This window comes from Ixodes scapularis, unplaced genomic scaffold (assembly GCF_016920785.2).
Source record: "Ixodes scapularis isolate PalLabHiFi unplaced genomic scaffold, ASM1692078v2 PGA_scaffold10__122_contigs__length_95168666, whole genome shotgun sequence".
Classification (NCBI taxonomy): Eukaryota; Metazoa; Arthropoda; class Arachnida; order Ixodida; family Ixodidae; genus Ixodes; species Ixodes scapularis.
Genome location: NW_024609836.1, coordinates 26,041,695 through 26,064,445, shown reverse-complemented (window position 1 = coordinate 26,064,445; position 22,751 = coordinate 26,041,695). Strand labels below are relative to the sequence as shown.

Here is a 22,751-nt window from a genome sequence, read left to right as displayed (position 1 = left end):
ATCTATCAAACAGTAACGTACCAATAGCACAGCGACAGAAAAGTTGTCGAGATGATGAGACCCCCCCATTCGGACCGCTTCCCATTTTATAATGCTTAGCCCATCGAAAAAAGATATAGAGGAGAAGAGCGTAAAAGACACGGACAAGTAGAACAGAACAGGACAAAGCACTCCCGAGTTCTACCTGTCACGTGTCTTTTGCGCTCTTGCCCTCTATAATGCAGTACCAACTAGCCCAGCAGTTAATTCCGATACAAAATAAAGATTCTCCGATTGGCAAGCCGAACCATGTTAGCATTGCGGAAACAATTTGTTCATGGCAGTCGCCTGAAAACGAATTCATCTATCGATCAGTAGCGTGACGACAGCACAGCGATGTTGTTGTTTGGGGGTTTTATGGCGCAACAGCAACGGAGGCCATACTGCGAAAACAAAGTTAAAAGGAAAACAAGCTGTTATTGTTACTGTGCTACAAAATAATAATTAGCTATGCGGAACTAGATCTGATTAATATAATTTGTGTTAGTAATATAAGTCAATAGACGGTCAAATGGGATGAGGGGATATTCTCCCAGTAAAAGAGCAGGATGGAATGGAATTTGGAAATGAAACAATTCAGGAAAGTGGGTACAACGTTCATTGTCCAAAGCTGGACACAGCCACAAGATATGCATGATGGTAAGTGTATCCCCAAAATGCTCACACACCGGTGGGTCCTCCCCACTAAGGAGATATTTGTGCGATATGTAAGAATGACCGATTCTAAGTCGACAAAACAATACTTCATGGAATCGGTTTCTGTGAGAAGAGTTCTCCCAGAGCCCGAGAACCGGCTTTGTAATATGAAGTTTATTGTTGCACTTTATGCTCCATTCAGACTGCCATAAACGGAGAAGGGATGACTTTGTTAAAGGTTTAATGTCTTGGTGTGGCAAACAGGCACGGGACGGGAGAAGATTACCTGAGGATGTAGCGAGTCTGTCTGCTTCCTCGTTACCTTTTATTTCCATATGACTGGGCACCCAACAAAATTTTATATTTAGGCCTCCATGTACAGCTTTATTGAGCTTATTTCGTAGTTGCTGCACCAGCATATTTTTAGTAACTCTCAAAGAGCATATTGCGGTAACAGCACTCTGAGAGTCTACGAATAGGACAGCCTGCTTTATTCTAGCCTGGAAGATATAATCTATGGCCATAGATATTGCATAAACTTCAGCTGTAAAAAGTATTTAGACGTTTCACTTTAATAAAACAATCAGAATGTACGGCGCGGCCAACAAATGATGACGTCTTAGCACCATCAGTGTAAAAATGTGTGTAGCCTTCATACTTCTTCTCAAGCTCAGAAAATTCCTGTTGGATGATAAGAGCAGAGACGCTATGTTTATTAAACTTTGTGAGAGCCCAGTCACAAGCAAATGGCACTATGTCCCAGGGGGCAACACACTCTACATTCTGCATAAGATTAACTTTGTCCAAACAAAGGTCAAGTGAGGAACAAAATTCCTGTACTCGGAAACTCAAGGGCTTTACGATGCTTGGCCTTTTCTGGAAGAGGCGGCAATATCAAGATTTTTGGAGGGAGCTGTAGGTTGGATGATTACGGTTCGCAAGTATCTTGTAGTGGTATGTTAAGCTTAGAAGTTGGCGTCTTTTCTCGAGTGACATCTCATTTGATTCAGCATACAGGCTGAGGACGGGTGACGTCCGAAAAGCACCTGTTGCGAGTCGCAGTCCAAGGTGATGGACTGGATCCAACATCTTGAGCGCGGACGGTCGTGCAGAACCGTAAACTGGAGCCCCATAGTTGAGTCGGGATCGAACAAGAGCGTTGTACAGCCGTAGAAGGCATTTTCTGTCAGATCCCCAAGTTTTATGGGCTAAGACTTTCAAAATCGCAGTTTTGAGACATTTTTCTTTGAGTGACTTCAGGTGAGAAATGAAATTGAGCTTTTTGTCAAAGGTAACACCTAAGAACTTGTGCTCTTTTCTGACAGGGATGCAGGTTCTTTCCAGTTTTAAGGATGGATCCAGTGATAGACCACGGCGTAGAAAAAATGGGACACAGACGCTTTTCTCGGGAGAAAACTTAAGACCATTTTGGTCCGCCCACTTAGCAAGCTTATTTATGGCAAGCTGTAGCTGGCGCTCGCTGCTCGAGAGATTGCACGACGATGCTGAGATCTGGATATCGTCAACATAAAGTAAGTATGTAATGGACGGTGGCAAAACCTGAGCGAGAGAATTCATTTTGATAACAAAAAATGTAACACTCAGGATACCTCCCTGGGGAACCCCGTCTTCCTGAACGAATGGATCCGACAAAACAGTTCCTAATCTAACCTGAAACGTCCTGTCCGTCAAAAAATCTTTTATGTACTGCAGCATACGGCCACGAATTCCATAGCCATAAAGGTTTTGGAGGATGCCATATCTCCATGCTGTATCGTAGGCCTTTTCCAAGTCAAAAAAGATCGATACACAATTCTGCCTATTCACGAATGCTTCACCAAATGATCCAAAGTGGATCGTCCTCGGCGGAACCCACACTGATTGTTATCCAAAATACTTTCCTTTCCTAGAACGTACTATCTGGGAAAAATGAAATGCGAACACAGGAGCGCGTGGCTCGCGGTACAGGCTGCGCCGCCTGAAAGTGAACCTAGGGGCGAGGGTGCGTGGCCTACTTAGATGTGTTCACGCCCCTCAATTGGCGCTCCCCCAGCTTCGGCAGTGCGCCTCTCAGTGCGCTGAAAGCTGTCACCGCTATCTTTGCCTGCTCGGCGAGTACGGCAAGCTTCTTTGCATCGCACGCGCTGAGCCAGCAAAGATAGCTGTGATAGCTTTCAGTGCACTAAGAGGCGCACAGGTGAAGCTGGGGGAGCGCAGAGGGAGGGGCGTGAACACCGCGGAGTAGGCCACGCACCCTCGGTCCTAGGCTCACTTCCAGGCGGCGCAGCCTGTACCGCGAGCCACGCGCTCCTCTGTTCGCATTTCATTTTTCCCCGATAGTACATCAGCCGCCTGTTTATCAGTCTTTCATATGTCTTCCCAAGGCAGCTGGTTAAAGCTATCCGACGGTAACTAGAAGGCAGAGATGGATCCTTACCCGGTTTCAAGAGAGGGATAATGTGTGCCCGTTTCCAAGCCGCTGGAAGGCTAGCCCTTTTCCACAATGAATTGAAGAAATTAAGAAGGGATTCGAGAGATTCTGGAGAGAGATTACGCATTTCGTAATGCAGTCCATCGGGTCCAGGAGCAGAGTTTTTTTATATCAAGGGCACTCTTTAGCTCGTACTGTGTGAAGGGCTGATTATAAGGTGCAGCGTTTGATCCCGTTGTGACTATATTATGTTGCTCTGCACGTCGTTTAAACAACTTGAAGGAATATGAATAACTAGAGGAGCTGGACACCGAACAGAAGTACTTCCCAAGAACGTTGGCAGTATCTTGCAGTGATGCACATGGAGAATTGAAAACGGGAATCGTGAACCCCCTGTAGTCCCCTTTGATTCTCTTGAATCTATCCCAGACCTCCTTAGCAGTTACAAAGCTGCTTAGAGACGACACATATTTAATCAAGGTTTTCCGTTTAGATCGCTTACGGGTCCACCGGGCTTTAGCATTTAGTTTTTTAAACTCAACCAGGTTTCTTGAGGTGGGATACCGCCTGAACTTGCCCCATGCCTTATTTTGCTCCGTGCGTGTAATCGCACGCTCCTTATTCCACCAAGGTTTGCACTTACGAGGCAGATTACCGGTAGTTTGGGGAATTGACTGCTGAGCGGCATTTATTATCTGCTCTGTCACATACAATGTGGCTTCATCCGCAGTCATCGAGGAAAACAAGGATGCATCCAGCGTGGACCTTAACTTCAAAGAGACCAATCGGCTTTGTCTAACTTCCACCGAGGCATTCGTTTTAACAGAGTGGGAAGACAAATGTCGCTCTATAAAGTAATGCGGACGGCAAGTTTGTCTGCTTTTTGCGCAGGGGGTAGCGGTGACGTCAGAACGCCGAGCCCTGATTGGCTGATTGCGACCCCCTATCTGAGCGTCGTCTGCTCCTTTGCAAAGTCAACTGCCCACAACGTCGTCTGCGTCTGTCTTACCTTTCCTGCGACTTTCGGAAGTGCAGAGGCCAGATTTACGAAACGATCTTACGCCAAAAATGTGCGTAAGACAAAACTTCAGAACAAATTCGTATTCACGAAACGAAATTTTTGTTTGAGCAGGTTACGACGAAATCCTACGACAGCTCCGAAGCTGTCTTACGCACTTCTTACGATCAAATCAACATGGCCGACAGCGTCGCGGTCGCGACGACCCACGGACGTTTATTTTTCTACGTGCGCTTCTCACGCGTCCCCACTTCAAGCAGCAAGAAAAAAGTAAAAAGTACTTGAAACAGACCACGACGAGCAAGAACGCAGGATCCACAAACACCCGGGAAAAGCTCCAACGACCACGATTCCACCGAACACGACTAAGCGAGTACGGTAGTTAGGCCTAGTAGGCATTCCGCGACTCGGCGACCGTCTGCCCACGACCGGCTGGCGTGCTGAATGGAATATGCCCGCGCGACCCTTGTGAACCCTTCCCGTATTATACTTCGATCGCTGACCTCAATTTTAGATTAAGAGGTAAATTTCTTCCTCTTGTTATCTCCTTGTTTCCCGAGGCAACTGTGACTCTCGCCGGTGAAAAAGCGGTGAATCTCCGACAGACGCAGGAAAGGTAAAGCAGCCATCGCTTTGATTAGCAGACGTAAAGCAGACGACGTTAACTGCGCCAACCCGCCGACGCCGTTAAAGAATGAGGGGTCTCGCCGCACACGAAATGAGGGAAAAAGTATTTGGGAGGGAACTTGCGGGCACTAACACGCTTACTCTCGGTTCTTAGCAAACAAACCTCGGCGCCTCGAGACACCTCGCTAGTGAGTCCTTTGACTTTCCTCCTTGATGCGCGTCTGCTAGTTGTTAGACAAAAACAACGTACCGCTTGAGTTATTTCGTCTGCTCTCTCTTAAAGACAAGTCGAGTTCGCTCCGAAAGTCGCAGGAAAGGTAAGACAGACGCAGACGATATTGCGAGCAGACGACGTTGCAAAGGAGCAGACGACGCTCAGATAGGGGGTCGCGATCAGCCAATCAGGGCTCGGCATTTTGACGTCACTGCTACTTTCTTTCTCATGCGCAGAAGACGAAAATGAGCCCACTTGCGAGGCGTATGGGAAAGTGGTCACTCCCAAAAGGGTTATCAAGAACCTGCCAAGAAAAACAAGGCAGTAATGAAGGTGATGCAATAGATAAATCAATAGATGTAAATGAATTGTGAGCTGAACTAAAGAATGTAGGCTCTCTACTATTAAAAAGACATATTTGAGATGATAGTAAAAACTGCTCAATTACTCTGCCTCGAGAATCGAGACAAGTACTGCCCCACATAGGATGATGGGCATTAAAATCACCTAAAATTAAAAAGGGTCGAGGGAGTTGTCCCACGAGTCCTTGGAGCTCAGAGAGATTCAGGGGAACATTTGGAGGCAAATAAATAGAAACTACTGTTATAAGACGGTCTAAAAGAACACGTACCGCTACGGCTTCCAGTGGGGTGCACCGTGGGACCTCGGAGCAGGCGACCCCGCTCTGCACAATCACTGCCACGCCCCCAGAAGTGGAATTAACACAATCTTTACGAAAAACTTGATGACGCCTTAAAATCTGTGTATGATGAGCTTGGAGATGGGTTTCTTGTAACGTGAGGGCAATAGGCCGAAGATCATCCATAAAATAGTTAACGTCATCAATGAGGTAAAAGACCACGACAGTTCCACTGCATAAAATGTAAATTCTTCATTTATCTAAAAAGGTGAAATGTAAAATTAGAAAGAGAGAGGCAATGAAAAATTTAGAGTATTAAATTAATGGTTATTTGGGAGGGACCACTGGCTTTTTCCCTTTGGATTTCAAAGTCTGCCACTCCATAGGACAGCACAGCGAAAGAAACGCTTTTGAGATGAGAAGACAGTCGGGCCGCAGCCCTTTTTAGGATGCTTAGCGCAGCCAACGAATTGGCCCAGCAAATCAAGATACTCCAAATGGAAAGCCGAAACTTCATGCTCATGCATCCCGCCTGAAAACAAATTGACGTGCTATCTATTGAACGACAGTGTGCCGGTATCGGCGTAGCACAATAACGGCTTCCGTCTCGCGCTGCGAGACAAGCCACAAAATATTTTACAAGTTTGAGGGTTTCCTGCGTCGGCAAGCAGGTTCAAGAATGTTAATTGTCTTCAATTTAAATATGAACAGCATGCATGGTCAATGAATACATCGGCCAAGGTAGCTTTCCATGTATGTGCTCGAAGCAAGTCTTCAAACCTTTCACGAATATTAAAACGTTCATAGAAACTTCACAACGTCGCCATAGTTAATTTGCCTTAATTAATTAAGGCCTTAATTAATTTATCTCCAAAATAATTTTGGGCTGTGCCACCCATATCCACGAGATGCCGGGTTCGTCACAACCGTGCAATCAGAAGGAGGTTGTGCGGCTCGTCAATAGTTTTGGTGTGTAAGCAGCTTCTGGGCAAACTGGTTGTAACCCATGTGGTGTTCAGGTGAAACAAGTATGTGCAGTGTCACATAAAACGTAAAAAAATGTTTGTACTGCTCATCACTCAGCAGGTGCTTGAGAAGCTACGGGCCAACGTAGAGAAGGAAAGTCCGGTACTCTGTCGACTTCCAAAGGTCCAGCTCCTCCGTACCCCTAGGCTTCCTCTGGCTCGAGAGGGAGCCACTAAAGCATGTTCTGGATAGGCTGTATGAAGCGGGCAGCCAGGGCGGCTCGCATTGCATTTGCTGCAGAATTAAACACTAATTTGACATGACACTTCATTGGCCACAAACGACAGCAAACACGAGGTAAAGATCAGTTCAGAACGGGAGGCACTTCGCGCTGCCATACCGCCAATGGGCCAAACCGCAAGCCAAAGCTGCTCGCCAAAGGCCTTGGGAAACCTTGGAGCCAGTCAGATTCTTGAGACTGCGTATGACCGCAGCGCCGCCGCGTGCATCCAGGACCCTTCAACGCTTGCCGCTTGTCGGTGCCTGATCCCACTACACCTTTCTAGTATGCGGCGCCTTTTCCACCGCTTGATGGCGCGTATGTCGACAGGTCATTTTTAGAGTGCAGCTCTTATGCGCCCGTTTCCAGCTTGAGCGGTTATCGCCTTCAAGCCGTTTCCGGCTTAAAGGCGACGTCAAGCCGGCTTGAGCGTCCGCGTCGCCGTCGGCGTAACTTTTGTGAGGGTTACTCTCACGAGGGTTAGCCTTGTAACCCTAGTGAGAGTAACCCTGGTAACCCTCACAAGTGTTACGAGGATTAAATGCCCTCAAAAGGGTTACTCACGACGGTCATGAAGGTTACCCTCAAAAGGGTCATGAGGGTTATGAGAGTTACCCTCAGGAGGGTCCCGATGGTTACCCTCATGAGGGTCATGAGGGTTACCCCCTGAGTTCACGTCACCCCCGAGGTGACGTGACCCCTGAAGTCACATGACCCCCTCATGTCATGTGAACCCCCTGAGGTCACGTGACCTCAGAGTCACCTATCCCTCAGTACCCTTCCATCCTTCTCCTCAAGAGCTGCGCTCTAATCCGGCGTTACAAGGAGTTGTAAACGGCTTTAATTTTTTTCGTTTCCGTTCTTTATAAACTGCACTTGTTTCTTTTCTGATCTAAAATACTGAACAAAAACTACTTTTGTGAATACTGAAACGATTCGCACCAATTATGTTTTGTATTTCGACTAAAAAAGCTTTCAGCGGCTCGAACCAGAAGTAAGCCCAGGACGTAAGACAACTTTTGGCACTGCGGGTCGCCCCTGTAGGTGGAGGAGGTTTCCACGTCGTCTGGTTAAAATATGGCGCACTGATATTTAGTTACTCTCTCCGTGCCCGCTGGCTTGCCCTAATCCCAAGAGACGTGGAAACCGCAAAAAGGTAGATGCTTAAATACGGTTGCAAGGCCCCTTTAAGGCCGATTTTTCCAGGCTTTTTCATTATCCTACGAGTAAAACTGAATTTACATGGTTTCTATAGGTCAAGAAGACATAGAGGGGGTGATTTGGAAGTGACGAAGGTACCTTTATTTCTAACAGCAAGTTGTACTTCCTTGCCGAGAGCCTGGTTCTGTTCTGGATTATAACAGATATGGGTAGCTCTGCACTTCCATGAATATTTACGGTGGTACCTAACAGTGGACTTCAGCAGAACTTGCCAGAGTGTCACGAATCAGGATTTAAAGGAACAAACAACCAAGAAATCTTTTCTTTACATTTAGTGTGCAAATGTTCTGTTTTGAATGTTTTGTGTAGTGTTGCATGTCACTTGGAAACCTGGCAACATGAATGGGTTAATAAATCTCCATCTTGTGATATGACCAATATTAATGCCCAACTCTATTTTCATGCAGGAGAGTCATGCGCAAGTAATTTTTTTGGGTGGTCCGTCATCCATAAGCTTACAAAATTGCGTGGACATCCTGGGTTCCAATCGGTGATACAGGATATGTGAGCTAATGAACATCTTCTCCTGCTGCTGCTTCTTCGGTGTAGGATGGACAAGCCATTTGCGGTTATCAAATTTCCGGACGAGGAAGACTGCCTGGCAGTCGTGCCAGTGACCTGGCTTTCAAAACTCAAAGACATGTCTGCCTGGCCACTGCATATTAAGGGGTCCAGGGCAGAGGTCGGCATTTTAGGTCGCCCTCACTCACCCTCACCCTCACAGCCACACTCACCTAAGCCCCTCACTCACCCTCACCCTCACAGCTACACTCACCTTGAGCCCCTCACTTACCCTCACCCTCACAGTCACACTCACCTTCAGCCCTTCACTCACCCTCACTGAACCTCACGGCCCTCACGCGCTCACCGCCCTCACGGCCCTCACGCCCCTCACGGCCCTCACGCCCCTCACGGCCCTCACGCCCCTCACGCCCCTCACCGCCCTCACGCCCCTCACGAAACTCACCGCCCTCACGCACTCATAGCCCTCACGCCACTCACGGCCCTCACCGCCCTCACGGCCATCACCGCCCTCACGGCCCTCACGGCCCTCACGGCCCTCACGGCCCTCACGGCCCTCACGCCACTCACCGCCCTCACGGCCCTCACCGCCCTCACAGCCCTCACGGCCCTCATGCCACTCACCGCCCTCACGGCCCTCACTGCCCTTACGGCCCTCACGCCACTCACCGCCCTCACGCCACTCACCGGCGTCACCGCCCTCACGCCACTCACCGCCCATTAAGAATACTAATGCACCTTTCTGAAGCAGTTTATTTCCAAAAAATGATCGATTTCAAACCAGAACCAAGTCTATCGGTGTCATCATCACCGGCACGAGGTATCACGTGAAAATTTTGCGTCCCTGATTGGATGCAGCCGCTTCGAACGTATTCGAATTGCTCCGAGTTGCTTGCTTATTTCGAGCCGGACCCGATCTCAGCAATTCGTGTCGATCTAGGGAAAGCTAGAGAACAACCCGTCATTAACACCAAAATTGCTGAGAAAGATGCTCGATCTGAAGGGGGCCTCACGCACTCACCGCCCTCACGCACTCATGGTTCTCACACCACCTCATGCACTCGCCGCCCTCACGGCCCTCAGGCCACTCATGCCACTCACTGCTCTCACGCACTCATGGCCCTCACACCCCTCATGCACTCACCACCCTCACACCACTCACGCGCTCATGGCCCTCACGCCACTTACCGCCCTCACGCACTCATCGCCCTCATACCCCTCACCGCCCTCATGGCCCTCACGGCCCTCACGGCCCTCACCGCCCTCACGGCCCTCACGGCCCTCACGGCCCTCACGGCCCTCACCGCCCTCCCAGCCCTCACGGCCCTCACTCAACCTCACACTCATGAATTTTCCTGGTTCAGAAACTCACTCACCCTCACCTCACCTGTGAGGATGAGGGTGAGTGAGGGTGAGTGAGGGCCCTCATGAGTGAGGTTTGCCGAGGTATGGTCCAGGGTGTCCTTCATGGTGGAGCAGGAGGTGCCACTAGGCATCATTGGTAGTGGGTGAGAGATGTTCTCATGTACTGTGTCATCATTTTAAAGTATTTATTTTGTACCTTTTTTTCTCTGCATGGTTTTATGAAGACGATTAAGTTCTACCTATCCGAAAATTAGTAATTGTGAGGACTTTTTTTTATATTGTTCAGGACATTTGCAGTAAATGCAATCTAATTTATAGTTTCTAAAGTCCTTATACTCACTGATGACACAACTAAAAACATTTTGCACTTATCACAATGGAGAGGAGGTGAACAAGCAGCACAAAATAACCAGAAACCACCGATTTGTTTGTGCTTTTGTGCCTACGTAACAATGTTGGCAGTACTTCGCAGTCTGCATTTTTCACGAATGGTAAACATTGAGATTGTCGAAATCGTGCTGTTATGATAACGGTTCTGCGTTTCGCATACTTTTTTTGGCATACTTTTTTCGGTTTTCGTTGAAATTTTTTGGCTTTTGACAAGGAGAATATAAATACAAGCGAAACTTTAGCGTCTTTTCTTTTCTGTGAATATGTATTGACCTCATACGTTTCTAGCTTGTTTGTCCAAACTTAATTATTGCACGCCGCACGGCAGCACTTGCAGATATGAGAAGCATATTCGCGGCTTTTTCTTATTAGGTGCCCCCTTTCAGAAAAATATCTATGATACATTAAAACAATCCAAGCACAATATTCAGAAAAGGACAGGAGACAATTGGCATACAAAAACTGGATCACGAAGGCGAAATATTCTATCCAGACGACAAACGAAGCTAAACACCCTAAATGTCAACAGAGCACTTCGCTGTCATGTAGACAAGCTGACTATAGTCATGTGCCGACAAATACCCCCCCTCCCTCCCTCCGTTGCCACTCCCAACTTTGCATGCAATGCCGCTCTAAAATACTTGCCTTTTCGGTTAAAACCGAATGTCGGAAAAGGAATCCAGCATACTTTACCGGTTCTTATTGGGTGAAACTGCAAACAATGAACCCTGATATTGGTGTGTTCTAATATTTGCTTTCAGGGACCTACCAAAAGGCACTGAAAAAGACAAAAAGACTGGTCAACAGCTCAACCGTAGAAACGTTGGAGGTTTCGGGTAATACAAATATTCATAAAAAGGAGCTGGGAGCCAAGTAATGCAATATTCAACATGGATGTATATTTCTTTAATTTTTCTAACCCATGAGGAAGAGGCACATCCAGCATTTGGAGTGCCGTCACCATGTAAGCAATAAAATATTACTATTGTGTGTATTTAACTTAATGGTTTTAGAAAATAGTGTTCACTTTTTGTCTGAAACTTAAATTGCTTTGTCATGATTGTGCTTCACGCCCATGACACTCATTAAGTAACAGTGTGCTTAGGGCGTGAGCTTTTTATCCGAATGATTTTGCTTTTGACGCATTTGCACGCTGCCTTGCCTTCTGTAGCCCTCTTGTATAGGTACTATACACTGCAGGTCAAATATATCTATTGTTGATCTTGTTTCTTGCAACACATGCATATATCATGTGAGCAGCTAAGCACTATTCAAACAGCACATTCTATGGCTCTCCAGTTTTGTCAGTTATAAAGAAGTTTAAATTGATTTGTGCTGCGGGAAGGCCTGCATAGAGTAGGCATTAGTCTGCCTCGTGGGAGCCACGGCGATGCATAGACAGTGTCTAACCAGCCTGGAAAACCTGAAATTGTCAGAATTATAAAGGAAACAAGAAAAATATTGTTTAACTCAGGAAAAAACCAATGAAAGTGGCACGGTGGAACACAACAAAGCCCGACGAACAAGCATTGGCACGGACATGCTCAATGATGTTGTCCAAACTGTAATCCTTCAGCCGAAGAAACGGTCACAAATTTTTATTGAGATAGCAAGGTTGAGGCTAGATATGTCGGGGAACTTAAGACAAGTAATTTGGTAGACACGCTGACTGAGTAACCTGCTGTGCCCAACATCTCGGGCGATGGTGTCGTACTGTATGGTTTGGCTCAACTTGTGGGATGATTTGTTAACAGGAACAGCTCTCCAAAGACCTGCTTTCACAGCTGCCTTCTGCGGGTTGCACAGATAGCAGTTGGGACCGCAACTGGGAAGGCTGTGCGAAGACATTTAGACTTTACGGCTCATTCCACAACATATCTGCAGGCACCACAAGCATCTGCTTCTTCCAAGTACCACCGAGACCCTTGTGGAGCCACCACAGTCCGAAGACCCCCCACCGGCGGATGGGTCCTGCAGTAGGTTCAGTGATCAAGCATATGCTCAGGCAGATAACCTTGATTGTGGCAGTCCTAATGCCAGTGACCAGTGAGCCACGCATTAGTCTTCTTTGCCACTGAACTGGCAAGAGAGCAGACAGTTGCCAGAGAGCATCCTAAATGAAATTGTCAATGATGTAATAATCTTTGCAGCAGAGTGTAAGGGAACACAGTTTCATTGACATAACAAAACTTGAGATGTTTGGATCTAAAGCAGGCAGGGAGAATCACTGTAAAAGTTTGGTTTTGTAGCTCCTCAAACTGTGTGTCAAATAACCAACCAAATCAAAACTTTCAGCACATCCAAATTCAAGCGCACAAACTTTTTGGAGAAACTGAAATATGCTGCTCTACTCCCCTGCATGACATGTGTGATGACATCTTTTAAAGAGCACAGTATGTTCAGGAACACAGGCAGCGAGGCGCATACTCTAAAGAGCACAGTAGGATCAGGAATGCAGGTAGCGAGAAGCAATTGATCTTTGAACTCTACTTTGATGAGTTCAAAGTGTGTAATCTCCTAGGAAGCAAACGTGGAAAGTCCCAAGTTCTGACTGGGTACTTAAGAATCCTAAATTTATCGCCCCGATCCCACTCCAAGCTTAATGACAAATACCTTGTCCTCCTGGCAAACTCATAGATCGTAGCCAAATTCACTCTGCACTGCATTGTCCAGCCACTTCTTATGGACCTTCAGCAGCTCGAGTCAAATGGTGTAGAGCTTGACAGAGAAATGTTGGAGGGCTCAGTTTTGTATGTGTGCAGTGATGACCTGTCAAGCCACCAGTTTGGGAGCTTTCACAAATGTTTTTAATCTAGTCTTGTCTGCTCTTTCTGTGTGACAATAAAGAAATAAAAATGAGAAATGGAATGAAGATAGGTTCATTCTTAGAAACAGGCAAATGCATGCTCGTCATGTTCAACCGGCCACGACAGATCAAAGCATTAGTAGCTTATATATGGCGTTACTGGAGAAAGCTGTCCAAGTGGTCTTCGGTCATTTGATGTGACTCAAGGCCTGCTGCCAGATGTCATGCATGTCTTGTTTGAAGGGGTCATTCCATACATATGTCATGATATATGTTCTTTGGTACATTATATCAGGTCAGTTAAGCGAGAGGCTTGCCTCATTTCCTTTCCAAGGGGAACACAAGGAATCAAAGGTCTCTCCTGTTTCACGTCAAACAGTATTTGGACATTCAGCTATGAAGGGTTCAGCTGCCAAGAAGCTTTTTTTTTCAGTTATTTTCTCTGCTTCTGGGTGACTGTATCCCAAAAGGAAATGCTGCATATGAAGTGCACCTCATATTGCATGCTGTCGTAGATATTGTTCTTGCACCACAAGTGTGTTGCAGCGCAGCTGCACACTTGCAAGTGCTCACTGACGACCTCTACAATGCATTTAAGGAAATATTGCCAGGTGTTAACATAATTCCAAAGATGCACTACTTAATACATGCCTTGATATTAGGGACGAGTGACGAACAGTGATTTGTCCATTTTTCAGAAGATATTAAATAATAAGCTGGTTTTCTGCTAATGACATCTTTGTTAATTTCAGTAAAACAAAACTGATATGTCTGCATAGTCTGTATAAACATTTAAACTTTAGCACTCCACTATTTCCCCACTCACAGAAATGCACACAATGCAGTTGTGTAGGATTAGATGTTACAACTAAATATTTAGGAATACATCTAGATCAAAATCTCCTGTGGAATGAGCATATAGAATATCTTATCAAAAGAATGCGTGCTGTCTTGGTATATTTGTACAGGACGTGCAGCGTAGCGACAATGTCATTAAGGAGAGTCTATAGTACTCTGGGTGAGTCAATACTCCAATATGGTATCTTGTTACATGATGTGTGTTCCAATTATTAAAAAAATTGACAATACTACATAAAATTGCAAGTAATATTACTTATGGAATGACATACAAAGAGTTGGAAATGATTCAGAAAATGTATGTCTTAATGGTGTTATCGATAGAAAAACTACACTTTAAAATAGTCCTAAAAAGGGAACAAACACTTAGGCGCATAGAAAGTTTTGTTATTCCCAAGATTTATGAAAATTATGAGAAAAAACAATGGGCCTATTACATTCCATTTTATTTTAACAAGTTTCCAGAAACTTACTATAACATGGAGCCACTGAAACCCAGTAAATATGAACTAAAAGATTGGTGTTTGAAGTTGCCTGCTTTTGCCGTGTACCAGTAAAGCACACAGCCCACTGGTCGCCAGGTCCCGCATACAAGCACACCGGTGCTTTCGCGGGCATGCATATGTAACATGTTTATAATCCAAATAAATTTCTTATTATTATTATCTCAGACTCCTGCTCTTGTACAGCCCTCTCTCTATACTGTCCTGCATGCGTTTTGAAGTGAAACACCAATTTTCCAAGTCAACTGCCCGGAGAATTCGCACCTTCAAGAACACCTGTGGAACGTTAAGCTGCCGACATCAAATGCACCTCATGTATGCTGCGACTCAACTCCAAAATTTAGTGACACTACAGAGAGAAAAAGAGCAGACTCAAGCTCATTACTCAACCCCTTGAAGGACAGACTACCAGATATGAGTTCGACTGTGACAGATTTGCAGTGTGGTTCCTGTCATAGGAAAGGAGCATGCCGGCAGCGTCGCTTCCGTCGCCTATTGTTAAGTGCCATCTAGCGGTCGCCGGGGAGGAATCCTCGGGAAGCAATGGCGGCCAGCTACGCTGCTGCGAGTGTGCCCGTCGTTATCACGACGGGTTTTAAGGCAGTTAAGAATCCAGAAAGCTTCTTCCGAGGTGCGAACCTAACGAAGGGGAAACTCTTCTACGATTCCGGTCATGTCTACGACGTGAAGGAGGTATACTATGACAAAAAAGTCGATGTTTCGGCGCGGTGTACTCCGCAGACGAAGCTCAATGCGCCTGCAAAATACATTGAAGTACAGGTAAGTCCATAAAAAGGCAACTTGAATTAACTAATGAACTAACATGCGGACATTTATTGTGTTTGAATCAGCTTTCCGAGGACAGAACGATCGTCGCCGCAAAATGCGACTGCCAAGCCGGCGTCGCTGGCAAAGGTAAACATGCCGCCGCCGTGGCTGTGTACTTGGCGGAGGATGCCGCAACATCGAAGACGAGTCACGCGAGAAGCTGGGGCATCCCTTCGTCCAAGAAGACGTACCCTAAGTTTTCTAGATTAGCCCCGAACTCCCGGAAAGGTACGTCGTGGTACCGCTCTGCATGAATTCAATTTGAGGTGTACTTGTGCGAGCATTTACTTTTTTCGCGACGCAGATATTCAATTACAGAAAAGCATTTTAATTTTGCCTAAATACCCTGTTGCAGGCGCGTCAGTTTCCGTGCGTGCAATTGACGTCCACCACGTGGGAAAGTTCTTCCCGGATTTGAACTGTCCCCACAACGACATGTTGCGGGCTGAAATGGAGTGTCCGGACGACGAGGACCCTATTGGACTGCCATTTTCACCAGATGTTCTCCAATTGTACGACTGGCCTTTGGAGGGGTTTCGGTATCGAAGCTTAGTCATGTCATTCGATTCTGGAAAACCTGTTCAGAAAGAAGAAGTGTTTCTCGACAGGTAAGCTGGGATGCACGATTGACACTATTGATCGCCTACTTTGTACATACTATTTTCTTACAGCATGACAGATCGTGAGAGGACCGCTTAAAACAGCAGCGTCTCCGCTTCGTTGTTGCGAATCCACGAGATTTGCAGAGAGACCAGCTTGTCGAGAGACACCTGGCGGAAAGAGCGACTGCTCCGCATCACGGCAACCAAGGCATGCATAATTTTTTTAGCAACTTGTCAATCTTTCCTACATAGTGAACCAGGATCCTCTCGACAGCTGGTGCAATAAGTCTAGGTATTACATCTGTTTCTGTCAACAAGGGGCAAAAGCACAATAGAAATATGTTAATGTCTCTTAAAGGACCCTGCAAGGACTCTTTTACTGGTTTTTAATTCGCACTGAACCTGAGCACACTGAACGTAGTAACTTAATGAAACTTTTCTTTTCTCGTATTTCGTTTCATATTAGAAGTTATAGGCAAATTAAAATTACAAAAACAAGCAAAAAATAACCTCCTTCATGACGTCGTTGGTCACTTGAGTGGCCATGAACTAGAGGAGTAGTGAGCTCAGCGAGCATTCACAGCTGCCGCACTCCGTGTTGACGGCTAAAGAGGGTGCTACTAAAGCATGTTCTGGACATGCTGTATGAAGCGGGCGGCCAGGGTGGCTTGCATTGCTTTCGCTGCACGATTAAACATTAATTCGGCATGACACTTCATTGGCTCCAAACGACAGCAAACACGGGGTAAAGATCAGTTTAGAACGGGAGCCACTTCGCGCTGCCATACTACCAAACAGCTGAACCGCAAGCCATACCTGCTCGCCGAAGGCCTTCGGAACGCTCAAAACCAGTCAACTCCTCAAGCCCATATACGACCGCAGTGCCGCCGCGTACATCCGGGATATTTCTACGCTCGCCGCTCGTTGGCGCCTGATCCTAGTGTTACCCCCTTCTAGTATGCGCCGCCTTTTCCGCCGCTTGGTGGTGGGTATGTCGACGGTTCATTTCTTGTTTCCGCACTTTATAAACTGCATTTGTTTCTTTTCGGATCTAAAATACTGAACAAAGACTTTTATAAATAACTGAAACGGTTCGTGCCACTTTTATTTTGTATTTCGACTAAAAAGAAGCTTTTAGCGGCTCTGACCAGTAGCAAGGCCAAGACCAAAGACTTCACATATCATGTGCTTTCGGCACCGCAGGTTGCCCCCGTAGGTGGGACGAGGTTTCCGCGTCGTCTGGTTAAAATATGACGCACCGATATTTAGTTACTCTCTCCGTGCCTGCTGACTTTCCCGAACCCCCAAAGATGTGGAAACCGCAAAAAAAGTAGACGCTTAAACATGATTGCAGTGCCCCTTTAAGCTCTGGTGTCAACTGTTTGTTTCAGTGTAAATGTTCCAAGTCTTTTATTTTTCAGGGCCACAAAGTGATACGCTGTGAAGGAGACCTTCGAGATGTCGCCAGGACCATGGTGTCTGAAGCTCCATTCTGGTCGCCAGCAACGGCTCATGGGCAGCGCAACGAGCCGAAAGCCCGAAGCAAGTTTGAAGAGGACCGTGGCCTCAAAGTTCACCAGTTCGGGCTTGTGGTGGCACCAGAAGACCCTTGGTTGGGATGTTCTCCTGATGGAATCTTTCGGTACTATAGCTCAAACCTCCACTAATGCCTCGAAATGACAGCCAACATTTCAGCAGAGTTAGCTGGTCATGAGCCTAAAGAAGTTATGAATCTTAAAAGTTTCTAGGGACGTCTATTTATGGTGCTAACTCAACTTGCGCACTCCAAGCATTATTAAAAACCAAACTTTGAGCTCAAATTAACGGAAGAGCGCAAGGTCACTCGGTAGCCCACAGCTTGCGATTAGCTCTCGCGCACTCCCTGCCGGCCGGCCTTTCTTATATACACTTTTTCTTTATGGAAAATTTTGCAAAAAGGAACAGTGTTTGATTGCAATTCTTTAATTTCTAGGATGCTTGGAGCACAAAGATCGAGTTATCACCATCGAAATGCGGTCTGGAAAACCATTTTAGTGCACTTTTAATAAATTAATGACTACCATCTCAGAGCTCCCAAATGCTTTCTTTTGACATTTTATACTAACTTTTCTCGCTTCCAAACGATTTTTTTTTACGTTTTTTACAAGCTTTTCTCGCCGTGTTGAAACAGTCCGGCCCTTTTGCTTCATTTGAATAAATTATTAGTACATGCGTGCAGGTATATGCACTACCTTTGCCGGTATATGGCTCCTTGTGGTGTGCATTATCATATTTTTTTACCACAAGGCTTCAGTTCAGCATCATACATTTTCTCAAAGCGTTAATGCAAGTCTTTCACATACACATGCAAGACGGACATACCTTCAGCGGTTATATTTTGTTCAAGTCGTGTTGAAATGCATATCAAACCCTGCCAGCTAATCATTATTTCTCTATACTCAGGAGCGAGGACGGCAAAACCACCCTGCTTGAGATCAAGTGCCCCTCCAGCCGATGGAAGAAGAAGTTAACGGAAAAGCCACTTCTGTCATACCTAGTAGAGGACAAGTGCAGCAAGGAGATTTCTTTGCGAAAGTCACACACATACTACACACAAATACAAATCTGCTTGTATGTTTTGCAGCTTGAAGAGTGCGATCTATATTTGTACTGCTCTGTAGACCACAAGACGCTCAACATCAAGCGTGACGAGGAATTCCTTTCTGAAGCAATTCCGAAGCTACGGTCATTTTATTTCAAGTACTACTTAGGAGAACTCGTTGCGCTCCATTCAAGATGAGCTAAGAAAGAATGTCTTTCTGCTTGAAACCAGGCACATAACAATTGAGCAACTTCAATAAATCCCGACTATAAGGAAAAACAAGAATCTCTTTTTTTTTCAGTGCATGAACAGTTGCACAAACACAGAATGAAAATCCAGAGCATATGCATTGCAGCAAGGCATTTCAGGTAAGGGGACAAAGGGGTGGGGGTGCCATGCATGTTTTGAACAGTTGCTTATCATTCCGAGGGGATGAAGGCAATTTCACAGTCAAACTGAAATGGAATGAACTCACTGGGTATATCAAAGGGCAAATCTGTTCTAGTTAATTTGAGTTTGACTGTTCTCAGTACACTCAACGTCACTGAATCCCGAAGTAAATTATTGTTCTTCTCAATACTGTGCACAGTTGTGTAGATGTACTGCCTCCGAGTTTCTATTCGATGCTTTGCGGTAAAACGATTGAAAAGCATGTGCGACATAGCAGTCATTCTACAGGGCATGCATGCTACGTGGGACACATGCTAGTTCTTGGTTGTGCCACCCTGAGCGCACTGAAACCCACAAGTTGCACCAAAGATAAAACGGAATTGCCCTTCAATTCCTTCCCTAAACTGGCAAGCAGCTCAAAGCATCTAGTAGCACTTCTCCAGCCGGAACCTCGAGGCTAGCCTGCGAATGGACACTACACACTGCTAAACTACCTCCAAAAGCTACAAACGATCTGCACTTTACCGAGGCCTAAATAGACCCGGCCTCAGATTGGTGAGTACACACAAGATATGCATAATGTTGTCCAGGTGTGGAATTAAATGATGCGAAACACGCTGGGTTATTGTATAAATTTTCACTCTTTGAATTACCCTCTCGACATGAATCCTGACAGAAGCTGTCTCGTATGTTGAGTCTACCTCAACCTCTGTGAACTGCACTCCTGATGCAAATGGTGGCATTACCAGTGTTGCTTTCTTAGCACCAACGCCAGTTACTATGCCTGGAAACCCTTTGTCGGCCAGGACGACATCATCGGGCTGCAGTTTGTGCAAAAAACCAGACTCAATTGTGATAGCAGTATCAGTTGTCCGCCCACCAAATCCATCTGAAAGGAACGTCACAAGACCACTAGGTGCGACTCCAATTAAGTACTTAACAGTATAGCACCCTTTGTACTGCGAATACCACAGGTTTTGCTTCTCGACTGACGGAGGCATCTCCACCCTCATCTCCGTGCAGTCTATTATTACCCTGCAAAGAGGATAATGAACTTTGAAGCTTAATGGCATGGTGGCCTGGACAGCACCTCTTCTCGGCCACCAAATCCAGTCTCTTGTTCTGGCGCAGAGGATTTCAAGTGTAACCCTGAATATTCGTGCTGCCGTCGTACGATGGATACTGAACAAAATGCCTAGGCACGAAAAAGGTACATTATGTTTTAACTTAATCAAAAATAGTAAGAGCCGATTCTCGCTTGACAGTTCATTTTGCCTCCTCGAGGTATCTGGAAATAAGCTCAACAACAGAGCAAATAAAGAAAATGATGCGGAACTTAACCTTGTTAACATTGCCTCGTCGTCACACACAGACTTGTACCCAGTGAAGAAGGGCTCTTTGTACACTGGCCCAGCTCCCCTATCGCAAACTGACACCGTGTCTGGCCCACACCCTTCGTCCACTACTGTCTTATGGCAGACAAGGGTTGAGACATCTCCCCCCATGTTACAGCAAAGAAACAGGGTGCATGGTGAGAAGCTTGCTCCATCATCTTCTGTCATGGTGGAAGCCTGCAAAGATAGGAAGGAATGCAACACTATTACACTGAGCCGTAAAATCCAAAAGTCCGTATTATTTCTAGGGTGCACACATTCAGATTCACATCCGAGTTCAGGATTTATTGGCTTCTATGTGAACATACATTCTGAGAAAAGGCAACTTTGGAGGTTTCACCTGCCAACCAACAATAGTATGTCTGGTTACATATTTATATGAGACAAACAAGAACGGACGTGGAACAACAAGGAGCCCAGGCAGAACAATATGTGAAGAAATGGAGTTTGTTGAAGTGTTCGTTAGTGTCCTCCAGTGCCTATTTCACAAAATTCCTAGCATTATAAATTTCCAAGAGGTTATTGTCCCTATTTACTTGCAAGTTTCAAATTCGTTTCATAGAGGCAGCTACGAATACGATGCCCGAGGGTTAAAAAGAAACACGGGAACTTCATTTGGCAGTCTTGTACTTGCCAGGAGTGTTTCCAAAATATCCTTATGGCAAGTCGCCAAACAGGGCCACTCTTCTGTCCACATATACACAGCCACCTCTGAACATAGAGAGTGTGAGAAATGGTATTCATATGTCTATTCAGTTGTTTTAAAGTTCTGCTTACACTGGCTGTTAATGGAGCAGGTGCTGGCTCCTCTGCTGGTTGCCGCTCCATGGGTAAATCAACTTCAGGTGCAGCTGTACACGGTGTTACACGCCTTTGTTGTTCGACCCTTTTCAGTTGCCTGAAGAGAGAAAATTTGTCAGTAGCCATACTATTCTGTTAATCAGTGGCAATCAGTTTGTCGAATGTTTTGTCGATGTGCAATGTATCATAGACAAATCTTTTTACCGACAGATCGTTTCGTCGACATCTCGCATTAGCTCTTTCTCTACACAGTGTCTAGAGTGCCGTCCGAAGGTGGTTTATGCCCGCGTTCTAGTGCCGTCTTAGCGTGCAAATGCCATCCTTTAGTGAAGAATGGCTTGCTTTTGGCACTTTGTGGCCTTATTAGCATGCCTACTTTCGCTGTACTTCTTTTTATTTAACTTGGCTAATTATGTGTACACTTGGACTCCGTAAAACTTTATCTTTATAGCAAAGAATATCTGAAAACAAAAAACTGGCATCTCCGACTCGTTTTAACAGCGTAATGGTAAGCGTGCTTAGCTAGTACATATTTAGGTTCAATATATGTGTGCCTTAGAAAACTTGTATTTTCTTGTATTTTGTAGAGGCTGTTGCTGCAACCGGAGGACGTGAGATTTAAATCACAACCGCAACATTCGAGCGAGTGCCACGTCCGCAAACTTGAGAAGATCGCGCACCTGTATTTCGCAGACATTATAAGAAAGCATGCTGCTCATTCAGTAGTGCTTGTCTCGCTCGCGCTTTCCTTTAAAACAAATCGTGGGCGAGTGGCTGACGAAAGATATGCAATAAGCATGAATCGTGCAGAACACTTTCGGACTACACTTGAAAGCGCAAGTGGAGTGCCGACAAACGGCCACTTGAACGCTCCGTTTTTCCGCAATGAGCCGCCCGGGGTTCGGGTAGCTTCACACGCACCCGTGGTGCACGCGCGACGAAACCTTGCGACAGCGAGCTTTAAATAAATTCCTGACTAACAGATTAACAATAAATAAAAACTACAGAACCACAGAAAATGGGAAAGTCACCTGTCGTGTCGTTCAGCAACCCCGAGTACCACTCTCTTCTTGTACGGCGATGGAAAGATCGAAGGGTTGTAGCTCGGGTGGGCTTCCTCATTTCGCTTTTCATTCCCCAAAAAATGCTTGCTACAAATTTTGGAATTCGGGGTAGGGGTCCAAGTCGTTCCATCGGCGCTAGAAAAAGGACATTAGACGAAATAGTTTCACACACTATAAAGCGCGACGTTAATTGAAAAGTGTAATGAGAAACGCGACTCACTTGCATCGACGGACCAGTCGCGCCCAAACCGCGCGGCGTTCTGTCTCGTAGGACTTCGCGGGAAACCCGTAGAACTTCGTATCGGGCGAATTTTTGTAGGTGCTGTTGCATCCAACCACACAGCAATTATTTCTACTCTTCAGGGTGGGAACCGGCATCTCGCAAGTTGCGATTTCTAGACCGCAATAACGTTTTCAACACAACCCCAACGCGCCGGAATGGAGAAGCTGCCCGGGCAAAGCGAATCTGTTTGCCGCTAGGGGCGCCCTGGTCGGGGCTTGAGTTACATCCGCACGGTTCCTATAGTCTGGAAGAAGACTAAGTGTGATCTGTGCGATACTTGTGCTTGTACCAG

At 46.0% G+C, this 22,751-nt stretch overlaps 1 protein-coding gene across 1 annotated transcript; it reads right to left on the bottom strand.

The window, feature by feature from the left end:
• Positions 1–19,438: 19,438 nt before the first annotated feature.
• LOC120839772 lies at positions 19,439–22,412 on the bottom strand. Its single transcript, XM_040210151.3, has 4 exons — positions 22,397–22,412; positions 22,144–22,311; positions 21,089–21,209; positions 19,439–20,488 (listed from the first exon to the last, which is right to left on the bottom strand). Exons 3-4 carry the CDS (start codon positions 21,137–21,139, stop codon positions 19,439–19,441), a joined length of 1,101 nt encoding a protein of 366 aa, XP_040066085.3. The 5' UTR covers positions 21,140–21,209; positions 22,144–22,311; positions 22,397–22,412.
• Between the last annotated feature and the right edge of the window lie 339 nt (positions 22,413–22,751).

What these genes read in the sequence shown, in the direction of transcription:
- LOC120839772 (XM_040210151.3), bottom strand. Translation starts at nt 21,139, where the DNA reads ATGGAGCGGCAACCAGCAGAGGAGCCAGCACCTGCTCCATTAACAGCC. An exon ending in CTGCTCCATTAACAGCCAGT is followed by an intron (nt 20,489 to 21,088) that starts GTAAGCAGAACT and finishes CTATCTTTGCAG; the next exon opens with GCTTCCACCATGACAGAAGA.